General features: G+C 38.9%; 1 protein-coding gene across 2 annotated transcripts; it reads right to left on the minus strand.

The window, feature by feature from the left end:
• Window positions 1-4,428: 4,428 nt before the first annotated feature.
• On the minus strand, window positions 4,429-8,189 carry CCL20 (C-C motif chemokine ligand 20). 2 transcript variants are annotated; one of them, XM_017529089.2, is made up of 4 exons: window positions 8,034-8,189; window positions 6,454-6,568; window positions 5,572-5,649; window positions 4,429-4,899 (listed from the first exon to the last, which is right to left on the minus strand). In XM_017529089.2, exons 1-4 carry the CDS (start codon window positions 8,107-8,109, stop codon window positions 4,878-4,880), a joined length of 291 nt encoding a protein of 96 aa, XP_017384578.1. In that variant the 5' UTR covers window positions 8,110-8,189; the 3' UTR covers window positions 4,429-4,877. The 2 variants fall into 2 exon arrangements, with proteins under 2 accessions (XP_017384578.1, XP_017384579.1); XM_017529090.2 differs by having other exon boundaries at window positions 6,454-6,565; window positions 8,034-8,174.
• Window positions 8,190-11,916: the final 3,727 nt, after the last annotated feature.

Genomic DNA, 11,916 nt, shown 5'->3' on the forward strand with positions numbered 1-11,916 from the left:
TTGTATTTTTAAAAGTTCTTATATTGTACATATATATATATATATATATAGGAATACTTATAAACAAAATAATTTAATGTCTAAAAATTGCTTTAAAGTAATCCAGGGGGAATAGATGGGAAGAAGTGAATTGGGTGGTACAGATGTAACAAGACTGGCCTTTAGTCAGTTGAATCCAGATAATGAATACATGGGGCTTTTTATATGATTCTCTCCACTTTTGTATTTTCCATAATAAAAAGTGGAGGGAGGCTAGGCATGGTGGCTCACACCTGTAATCTCAGCTCTTTGGAAGGCCAAGGCACGAGGATGCTTGAGCCCGGGAGTTCAAGACCAGCCTGGGGAACATAGTGAGACCCCATCTCTAATTTTTTTGAAAAAGGAAAAAGTAGAGGGAAAAATCAACGAAAATCACTAATTTATACCAGGTATAATTTAATTTATACCTTCCAGTCATCACCCTGCTCTTCCGCCACTTGAACTGTACACACACAGTCACACCCTTGGACTTTGGCTCCTGGAGCTGCTCCAGCCCCTCCTGTCCTCCCATTCTCTTGCTCTTTGAGCATATTGAGGCCTTTTATTGAGGGCCTCCCCATTGTCTCAGTTACCTTTGGACTTCATCTCCGGTCTCTGGTCTAGACTGCATGGTTCATCACTTTGACCCCTCTCTGTACCTCTATCATTGACTCTCTTGCCCTATTCTCCTTGCACTGCGTGTAGATGCAAAGTCTGAACCTAAACTAGTCCAGCTAGTCACCACTTCCACTCTCAACACCCAAACTGCAGCAGGCCGCCTGGTGCATGCCAATGGGAATCACAGCAGCTTAGTTATCGACAACCTCAGTGAGCCCCAACACTGTGGAACAACGTTGAGCGTACCCCTGTGTCCTGCACTATCTCAAAGCTTCTCTCATGTCAAAGCTGACTCATCACTCTCAAAAGGTCACCAGTCTTTCACCAAGAAAAGCAAGACCACCAGATTCAAAGTATGTCAACTTTCTCCGTCCCATATTGTAAAATTCTCCCCATCTACTTCCACTCTTTTCCTGAGTGAATTTTTTCCAAAGGAGGAAATAACTCAGTTGAACTGTGTTCTGGAAACCACTTCTCCTGCCTCTTGAGGGAAGTTCAGTTACCATTAATTACTCTTTCAGAATCTTCAACTCTTTATAATATCTTCAATCTCTCATTCTCTCTCTCTCTCCTTTCCCTGACTCTTTCAATATGTTTCCATCTAAAGATGAAAGGCTCCCCTCCTAGCTTTTATTTTCCCTTACCTTCATTGCCAAACTACTTGTCACCATTCATTCTTCAACCCACTATCATTGGAATTCTCCTATGCTACCTCATTGAATACTTCTGCAATTACCAATGACCTACAGATTGCCAGGGGCAAGACATTATTCCATCCTTATCTTACCTATCTCTTAAGACGGCACTAATGGAAAGCACCAGGGAGGCACTGAAGGGCTTGGAGACAACTCTGAGAATGCAGCAAGTCAAAGTCACACATAGGGCCTATAGCTATGGCCAGACATCAGCAGTCTTACACAAGAGAGTTTTGGAAAACATATGACCAAAAACCTCAGAAAGATTCAGATGGTTAGCGTGTATTTAGGAGACAGGACTAGACTCTTACATAAATTAGCAGTGGTTCTCAAGAAGACTGTACAAACAGAAAGGTCTACTTAGCCCAGGGGAGAGCAAAGGCATCCTGTGGTGTTACTTCTGAGAGTCAAGGTGCTTGATGAAAGTTTAAAGGAGATCTTCAGTATATCACTATTGCTTGAACCGAAGAATGAGACTGAATTCATGAACTATATATGTCATTAAAAATAAGTTAAAAGACAGAAGATTCTAGTAAAAGAAGCCAAAAACCAAAGCGTATATATTGGATAGTTCCATATATATAAAATCAAGAAAAGGCAAATCAATCTATTGTGAAACAGGCCAGAACAGCTGTTACCCCTTGGGTTGTACAAATGAAAGGTAACATGAGACAGCCTTCCTCTGCGGTGTAGAAAATATTTACTGTCTTGAAGGAGGCAGGGTTGTTTCACAAGTAGGTGCATATGTAAAATGTATTTAGCTGCACAGTTAGGATTTGTGTATCTAGGCCGGGTGTGGTGGCTCTTGCCTATAATCCCAACACTTTGGGAGGCCAAGGCAGGCAGATCACGAGGTCAGGAGTTCGACACTAGCCTGGCCCACATGGAGAAACTCTGTCTCTACTAAAAATACAAAAATTAGCCAGGCGTGGTAGTGGGTGCCTGTAATCCCATCTACTTGGGAAGCTGAAGCAGAATAATTGCTTGAACCTGGGAGGCGGAGGTTGCAGTGAGCCAAGATCACGCCACTGCCTCCAGCCTGGGTGACAGAGCAAGATTCCATGTCAAAAAAAAAAAAAAAAATTGTGTTATCCTACTGAATGTAAATTATACTTCAATTTAAAAGTAGTTAGAAAAGCTATTTTCCAAAATGAAAAAAAGAAGAGTTGTGATCCTAGGCTTAACAAACCAGCTTTGTGATTCCAATTTGACTGCTCAGGTAGCTTGCTCCTCTAATCTAGCCATGTGCTTACATCCATACACTTGACACTTGGATGCTTTCATTGTTGATTAATAAATTGGCATTCTAGCCTGGAGATTTCAGTCTGCAGAAACTCGATTAATACTTATTAGTCATCCTGGCCTCAAAAGATTCAGACAGCTTCAGAGTGCTAACAAAATTTGCTCCTTGCCTCACTCTACAAGGCTCACCTGCTGAGGCTTTCCAGCAATGAGACAAATCTGCTGCCCCCTGACAATGGCTGGCTTTGGCTTTGCTGTTCCAACAGTGACTGATGGGGAGGAGAGGAGGGTGTCTGGGATGAGTCCCAGGCTTCGCAATCCCACCTCTTCTGCACTTTTCTTTTTCTGTGGCTCTGACTGAGGTTTTACCATTTCTCAGCCTCCTCATTGCAGCTGTCTCTCGTACCTCTGCTTTCCATCCACCTCACCTCCCTTTCTTCTGCCTTGCAGAGACAACATCCACTTTGACATTTACAGTGGTTTCCCAGTACCCAATGGTCAAGCCCAAACCACTACACTTAGTCGAGGTAACAGTTTTACTTAATTTGCAGCTACTCCACCCCTGCCCCCCACTTCTTGCATATACGCCTCTTCATCCAGTATTGCTCAATGGTGGCATGATTGGCGTTTGGGGTGGGACAATTCTTCATTGTGTAGAACCATCCAGTGCATTCCAGTGGGTTTAGCATCCCTGGCTCCTGCCTACTGAATGCTTGTTGTACCTACCCTCAGACATTGTGGCAACCACACATGCTCCCAGGTATTTTCAAACACTCTCCTGCTGTCCCTTTTCCAACTGGCTATTTCCTACTGGTTCTTCATACCTCAAGTACTGGGCTGAATCTTGTGCAACTGCCTTCTTCTCAGGTCAAGAACATCCAATATTGGCTATTTAATATGGTTCGACTGAAGAGTGCTTCTGGAAGCCCTCACGAATGATGCCCAACAGCACCCTGAGACTTTCCTTATTAAAGTGATTACCACCAGGTGTTGTAAGAGCTGCTTTGCTCATTACTGCCTCTTGCCACAAACATGTGAGGCGTGTGGTGTGTGGTGAGGCAACAAACAGGATGTCGAGCATACTTTCCCTGATGATTCAATGTTGCTGCTCCTGGGGATGCAGACGTCCTCCGGGATGATTAAGGCCTTACTCTTTTTTGGCCCCACGCCAAATGACCCACCCCACCCTATTTCATGGATGTATGTGTCTTGATGTTGCATCTTATCATCAACATACCTGCCTCCAGCAATCCTGCATGTCCTTTGGAATCTGAGGCACTCTATGAACCTTGGTGCATGAATGTAGTGATAGTTAACTACTGGTTCCAAGTCTTTTCATCCTATTGGCTCCCCTCTGGTTAGCAAAGCAATCACTCACTGTATAAGAACCCTCTGAATAGTCATTTTCCTTTCGGAAACAAACTGCTTAAAGATGATTCGGGAGGACTTTTAAGTAGAGAAATGTTCATATGCTGAGATCCTACCTGGTGACAGAATGATGGAAGAAGTGATTCCTGAAGGTATATTCTAAATGGTTGTGTCCCTGTAGTCACAAGGTGTATGGGCATAGTTTTTTATTTTAAAAAGTTTTTTTAAATCAACAAACATTGGGTTATGAATCTCAGATACAGGATATTTTTCAACTTTTAGTTTGGATGACTGAATTAAAGAAAAAAAAAAAAAAAGAACTGTTCCATTATAAGTCATGTAAAATCAAGTCCAGGGCCATGAGGGACAGAGATAAAGAGAACAACTAGAAGTAACTGAAGAATATAATTTCTAAAAAAAATTCTTATATTTTCTGTGCCTTGAAATGGTTCCAATACACATCATAAAAATGACACATAACTCAATCAACAAAAAACTTTTTTTCTTTATTGTCAATATTTGTCTTAACATTTTCCTTATTTTATAAGGTAATTACAACAATATAAACAAAAGGATGTTAGTTTTTATGAAAAAAATATATAGCTTGTTGCTTGCAAAAATCCATATAATCTTATTCGCCCGCCAACATAATATTATACTTTGCACTAAACCAAAATAGCTTATGGAAAATTAACATTAAATAGCTAAACACAGAAAACCTACAGCTATAAATAACATACAATACAGTTTATCTTTAATGTGATGCTTAAACAAAGCAAACTATGATGCAATATGAATCAAATTCATTAATTGGACAAGTCCAGTGAGGCGCAAATTAGATAAGCACTAAACCCTCTATCATGTGCAAGTGAAACCCAGCAAGGTTCTTTCTGTTCTTGGGCTATGTCCAATTCCATTCCAGAAGGGCCACAGTTTTTACATCTTCTTGACTCTTTGGCTGTAAAATGAAAAAGAAAGTGTGAGTAATGACAAGGTGACTGGATGATGGGAATGACTTTGGTACCTAAAGGTTGCTTCATCTGCCTTTAATCTCAACTCAGTATGTCAAGCAGCTCAGAGTTCAGATGAGGAAATTGAGGTTTAGAGAGGATGGGCCTTGCCCAACCTAACTCAGCTCATTAATGACAGAAACAGGATATGAACATTTATCTTGTGTCTCCAACTTCAGTGTCTATGGCACGCTGCGTTAGGTGCCTTCTATCCATTGATAAAATGTTACTGTCTATTATTGTCAATGTAAATCAGAACCATTGATCTCTTTTTAACTAACATTTATGTTTCAGTTTTAACAAACAACCACATGCTGAATTGCCTTTAAGTTATATAAATAGAAGGCATCTCTGCAACAAGAATCAAACAGCTAGCAACTATCAAATGCATAGAGAAATCTAGTACGTCATGTAAGAAACCACTAACTTAAAATAGTAATAATAATGACGATCTATAAGAAGAAAAATGCATTCTTTGTTTTTGTGGTCCAACTCAAATTTCCCCTTTAAAAATCCCACAATAGTTAGACGAAAGAATCCCCGAAAACCTGTGGCTCACCCCTTTGCATACTCCTCTTCCCTCAGCATTTGGAGAGAGACTAAATGTCAATGTAACATACCTGATGATACGCACAGCTTGTTTCACCCAGATCTGCCTTGGATTTGCACACACAGATAATTTTTTCTTTGTGTGAAAGCTGAAAAATCAGAAAATTTGATTTGTGTTTAACAAGCTTTTAAATGGTTTGTTTAATAGAACATACGATGGAAATTTTATATTCTAGTTAATTACACACTAAACATTTCAGCTGACTAGGTAAAATAAAATGAAAAAAAAAATGTTCTGATGAAGATTAATGCAAAATGAAAGTGATTCTCCCTGACTTTCTCTGCAATGTAACAAATAATAGTACAATGGCAGGAAGAGAGAGTCCCAGAATTGTCATATAATTTTGCTATTGGTGGTTACATAGAATATGTATGTGTCTGATCAATAACTTGTATATTTCCAAATTATAATATTCTATATAAATCAAGAAAATTATATTCATTGGAACCGAGTCATTAAAAAAAAAAAAAAAACAAGAAAAGAAAATTATATGTGATAGTATAATTAGTCTGAGCTTTTACTTCTGGTCCCAAACATTTTCTGGTAGAAGATGCTCATTTTGAAATATGTGTCTTCCATATTTTCCTAATATATCATTTTAATAGCCTGTAAGTTTATCTTAGAAAGTGATGTTTGCCCTATACTAGTTCCTTTTGACCAAAAAATAAGAAAACAAGTTTTTGCTTTATTCCAGTCCTGTTTAAAGTGAACTTTGAAGAAGATATGTGCTAAGACAAAGCTATCTTTACCACATCATTTATTTCTTTTTAAAATATCCCGTGTTCAAAACATTAGTAATTTCTGCATGAAACTCTAAAAAGGGAAACATTTTTAAAACTGAAGTTTCTAGGTATTTCTGATACAATGGAATTAAAATCAATTAATAACTTACATGATAGCATTGATGTCACAAGCTTCATTGGCCCGCTGCTGTGTGAAACCCACAATAAATTTAGGATGAAGGATGTGATCTGTGTATCGAAGACAGCAGTCAAAGTTGCTTGCTGCTAAAAAAAAGAAAAAGTGAAAGGTATTGTGTCCACATGAATAAACTTTTCCTGTGATTGATATTATAAAACTACCTTAAGTTGTGAAAAATCTAGTGAATCTAATTTATATGATGAATAAACCACTTTGTGGAATAGTTTCAATGTCTTTGAAACCTTTGTAAGTTCATTGAGAACCAATTTAATGTAGTTTACAGCTCTTTGAAAAAACAGTTTCTGTGCTGGGAAGTTTTGGTTCAATAGAACAATTTAGAAATGCATGACTTCTCAAGTGGGATATCTTTAGTAAGAAACACAAATTGACAATATTTCATTTCAGTTCATTATAATCACTCAAGAATATGAGCATCCCCTTCCCTATTGCTTGAAGGAACCCTTATGTAGATAACCCTCCAAATGCAGCAAATGAATAAATTGGCAGATTTTAATCTATTATCTGGCTAACAAGTATTGAGAAATAGAGCTACAAAGGAAAATATGATTTATAGGAGTGAAAGGACTTTGAAATTGTCATCTTAGTTAATAGGAATGTTTAATTTTGTTCGTAAAACCGCAACATGTGATTGGACATGGTGGCTCATGCTTGTAATCCCAGCACTTTGGGAGGCTGAGGAAGAAGGATTGCTTGAGTCCAGGAGTTCAGGACCAGCCTGGGCAACATAGTGAAACCCTGTCTCTACGAAAAACTTTTTAAAAATTAGCCAGGCATGTGGCACACACTTGTGGTCCCAGTTATTCAAGAGGCTGAGATGGGAGGCTCACTTGACTCCAGAAGGTTGAGGCTGCAGTGAGCAGTAATTATGCCACTGTACTTCAGCCTGGGTGACAAAGCAAGACCCTGTCTTAAAAAAAAAAAAAAAAAAAAAATTCAACGTGCATTTTCAGGAATGTGCCTGTTGCTAAAAGTGATGTGTGACTATTGAGCAATAAACAATACTTGGACATTCCCCTGAGTTGGATTACAGCATGCTGTAAGGTAAGGGATTAGTGTTATCTCAAAGTTGGCAAGCAATGTTCCCAAGGCCTTGTGGGGATATTGCTGTCGGGTATTATAATCTACTTCTAAAGGATGAACTTTGAACTTTACTAAAGTTATTTTGTTGGGAAGTAAGAAAGTTGGGGACGTGGGAGTATTCTCTACATTTCAAAATGGCCCCATCTACTGGTAATTTTAACACTGTATATCGCTCCCAGAAACAGCACTTTGGCTTTGCCCTGAAGTTTAGGCGTCTCTAAGAGCCCACTAGTTCCCAAATCTGCTGAGATTGACAGCAGAGCAGAAGGCCTGATCTGCAGCAGTAACCTTTCTCTCTTCCACTCAACAATGAACTGACAACTTCCACCATTACCTCTTATATACTTTCTAACAGTTTTCCATCCTTTAGGGACCCCCAGTTGAGCTCAAGGTTGAAAGGAAAATGAAAATAGTTCTTTCTCCTGTGCTAGCAGAAAGAGTGACACTTACCTTCTGATTTGTCGCAGAGGTGGAGTAGCAGCATTGACATCAAAGCAGCCAGGAACAAACTCTTGCTACAGCACATGATTTTTAGTTCAAAGAACAGATCTGCTCAGTGCTGAGTACCCAGTGCTTTGGGAGTGCTCTTATGTTCTGATAGGAGCCTGGGATGCCTCTATTTATACTAAACATTGAGAATGTACACAGAAGGTACATTCTCACATGGGGTTTTCCCATTGATCAACTTGCCCCATCATGTCATCATAAAAAAAAACCCGCAAGGAAAACTTCCTGCTTTTTTCTAATATTGGGAAAGTGTGAAGGTCGGGGCGGGGTACAGGAAGTTGAGAAAGGGAGAATCCTGTTAATTACTTTGGATTTGCAAAGAGCAATAGCAGCTCAGCCTTGTGGCCCAGAAAAGACCTTCATCCATTTTTAACTCAATCTTTTTTGTATCTGAAAATAGAGCATTAACAGCAATACAAAGGTCAGCCTCACACAGGAGCATTCCAGCACTGCTATTGTTACACTCTATTTGCTTTCCAGAGCCACTCAAGGTGGAGGAGGAGGAGGTAGGATGCCAGGCATACTCAGGTGTGCATTTACCATCACATGGTTGACGTTCAGCTGTCATGAAGAAGATCCTGAGTTTCTAAAGTAGCATTCACAGAAGGTACTGTGCAGTGCTGCAGTACTGTCTCCAGTTAGAGTTGAAAATATCAGCCCTCAGCTTCACCTTGATTTGATGTCAACTCCTCTAAGACTTTTATACATTCACATGGCTTTAATCAACATTACAGTTCAGAAAATAATCCCTATATGCCTTTAACTCTTCATGATGATGTACTAACATTACTCAATACAGAGTCTCAGAACGATTGAAGAGAAAACCTATCAGCAGTAGCTAGTCAGTGAAACAGATGTCAAATAATAGTACTAATGATGATAATGTAATGTGAATCCCTAACCTAAGGTAGTATAAGAACTCTCCACTAGACCCAAATAGGTTGAAAGTAAAAGGACCAAAAAAAGAGGTATGCCAAACAGGAAATAAAAAAGAACTGGAGTTGGTGATGCCTATATCAGACAAAATAGATTTTTTTAATGTGACTAGAAATAAAGAGGAATTTTCATGGTGACATAAGATTAACCCATTGGGAAGATAAAAAACCTGTAACCATACATACATTTAACAATAGCACCCCAAAATATAGAAAGGAAAACTGACGGAATTGAAGGGAAGAAAAGGCAATTTCACAATAAAAGTTGAAAACTTTGATATCACGTTTTCCCTAATTAGTAAAATACTAGGCAGAAGAGCCACAAGAAAATAGGAGACTTGAAGAACACTATAAACCAAATAGACTAATCCAGCATCTAAGGACTACCCCATCCAACAACAGAATAGGCATTCTTCTCAAGTGCACATGAAACGTTCTCCAGGATAAAGAATATGGTAGGTTATGGAACAAGTCTCAATAAATGTAAAATGACTAAAATCATATAAAGTATGTATTCAAACCACAATGAAATTAAATTAGAAATCAGTAACAGACAGGAAACCACATTTTCCTAAATAACTGATATGTCTGGCCAGGAGCTGTGGCTCATGCCTGTAATCCCAGCACTTTGTGGGGCTGGGGCTGAGGCAGGTGAATCACCTGAAGTCAAGCGTTCAAGACAAGCCTGGCCAACAGAGTGAACCCCCATTTCTACTAAAAATACAAAAATTAGCTGGGCATGGTGGCACATGCCTGTTATCCCAGCTACTTGGAAGGCTGAGGCAGGAGAATCACATGAACCCAGGAGGCGGAAGTTGCAGTGAGCCAAGATTATGCCACTGCACTCCAATCTGGCCTACAGAGTGAGACTCCAGCTCAAAGAAAAAAAAAAAAAGTGTAAAAAACAAAAAAGGCACTAGAGAAAGTAGAAAAAAACTTTGAAATAAAAAACAAAAACCACAACATTCAAAAACTTATAGCTATAAACACATTAAAAGAAAAAAAGAAGAAGAAAGAAAGAAGAAGGAAGAAAGAAAGAAAGAAAGAAAGAAAGAAAGAAAGAAAGAAAGGAAGAAAGAAGAAAGAAAGAAAGAAAAAGAAACATCTCAAAACAATAACCCAACCGTCTACCTTAAGAAATTAGAGAAAAGCAGAACAAGCTAAACCCAAGGCTTGCATAAGTGGAGAAATGAAGATTCGAGCAGGAATAAGTGAAACAGACCAAAGCAATAGAGGAAATCAACAAATGAGAAAGTCAGTTCTTTGAGAAGATCAACAAAACTAACAAGACTTAACTAGACCAAATCAAACAAAGAAAAAGAAGGTAAAAAACAAAAAATCTACACTCAGAAATAAAAATGGGGACATCACTATTGACCTTAAAGAAATAAAAAGGGGTTATAATGGAATATTATGAACAAAGTATGCTGATAAAATTATTATGTCAACAGCATAGTAGAAAGATCATACACCATAACCAAGTGAGATTTATTCCAGGAAGTGTCATACAACAAATTAATCAAATAAAAAATAAAAACGATTTGAAAACCAACTAACAAAATCCAACAACTCCTCATGACATAAACACTCAACAAACTAGGAATAGCACTTTCTCAACCTGATAGAAGTCAACTATGGCCACCTCACAGCTGATACAAACAGAGATAAAAGACACAAATTATTGACCCTGATTCAAGGAAAAAATACAAAATTTGAACAGAGCAAGTAAATAAATAAAGATATCAAAGTGATAACGAAATACTTTTCACAAATAAAACATCAGGATGAGGCCGGGCGCGGTGGCTCACGCCTGTAATCCCAGCACTTTGGGAGGCCGAGGCGGGTGGATCACGAGGTCAAGAGATCGAGACCATCCTGGTCAGCATGGTGAAACCCCGTCTCTACTAAAAATACAAAAATTCAGCTGGGCTTGGTGGCGTGTGCCTGTAATCCCAGCTACTCAGGAGGTTGAGGCAGGAGAATTGCCTCTACCCAGGAGGCGGAGGTTGCGGTGAGCAGAGATCGCGCCATTGCACTCCAGCCTGGGTAACAAGAGCGAAACTCCGTCTCAAAAAAAAAAAAAAAAAAACATCAGGATGAGATCACTTCACTGGTAAATTCTACAAAACATTCAAAGAAGAATTAATACCAGTCCTTTACAAACTTTCTCAAAATATAGAAGAAAAGGGAACACTTTTCAACTTCTCCTATGAAGACAGTATTATCCTGATACCAAAATAAGACAAACACATCACAAGAAAAGAAAACAACAGACCAATATCCTTCCTGAATGCAAACACAAAAATAAAACAGCATAGTAAAAGGATCATACACCATAACCAAATGGGATTTGTTTCAGGAAATGTAATACTACAAATTAATTGAATAAAAAAATAAATACTATACGAAAAGCAACTGACAAAATTCCGCACCTTCTTATGACAAGAACACTCAACAAACTAGAAATAGTAGAGAACTTCTCAACCTGATAAAGGTCATCTATGGCCACCTCACAGCTGATATCGTGCTTAATGTTGAAAGACTTAATGTTTTTTCCCTGAGATCAAGAATAAGACAAAGATCTTCAGTCTCACCACTTTTATTCAACACAATTCTTTTTTGAGATGGAGTTTCACTCTTGTCGCCTAGGCTGGAGTACAATGTCATGATCTCGGCTCACTGCAACCTCGACCTCCCAGGTTCAGGCAATTCTCCCACCTCACCCTTCCAAGTAGCTGGGACTACAGGCATGAACCATCACACTGAGCTAATTTTGTGTTTTTAGTAGATACGGGGTTTCTTCATGTTGGCAAGCTGGTCTCGAACTCCTGACCTCAGGTGCTCCGCCTGCCTTGGCCTCCCAAAGTGCTGGGATTACAGGCATGAGCCAC

This window comes from Cebus imitator, unplaced genomic scaffold (assembly GCF_001604975.1).
Source record: "Cebus imitator isolate Cc_AM_T3 unplaced genomic scaffold, Cebus_imitator-1.0 Scaffold57, whole genome shotgun sequence".
Classification (NCBI taxonomy): domain Eukaryota; kingdom Metazoa; phylum Chordata; class Mammalia; order Primates; family Cebidae; genus Cebus; species Cebus imitator.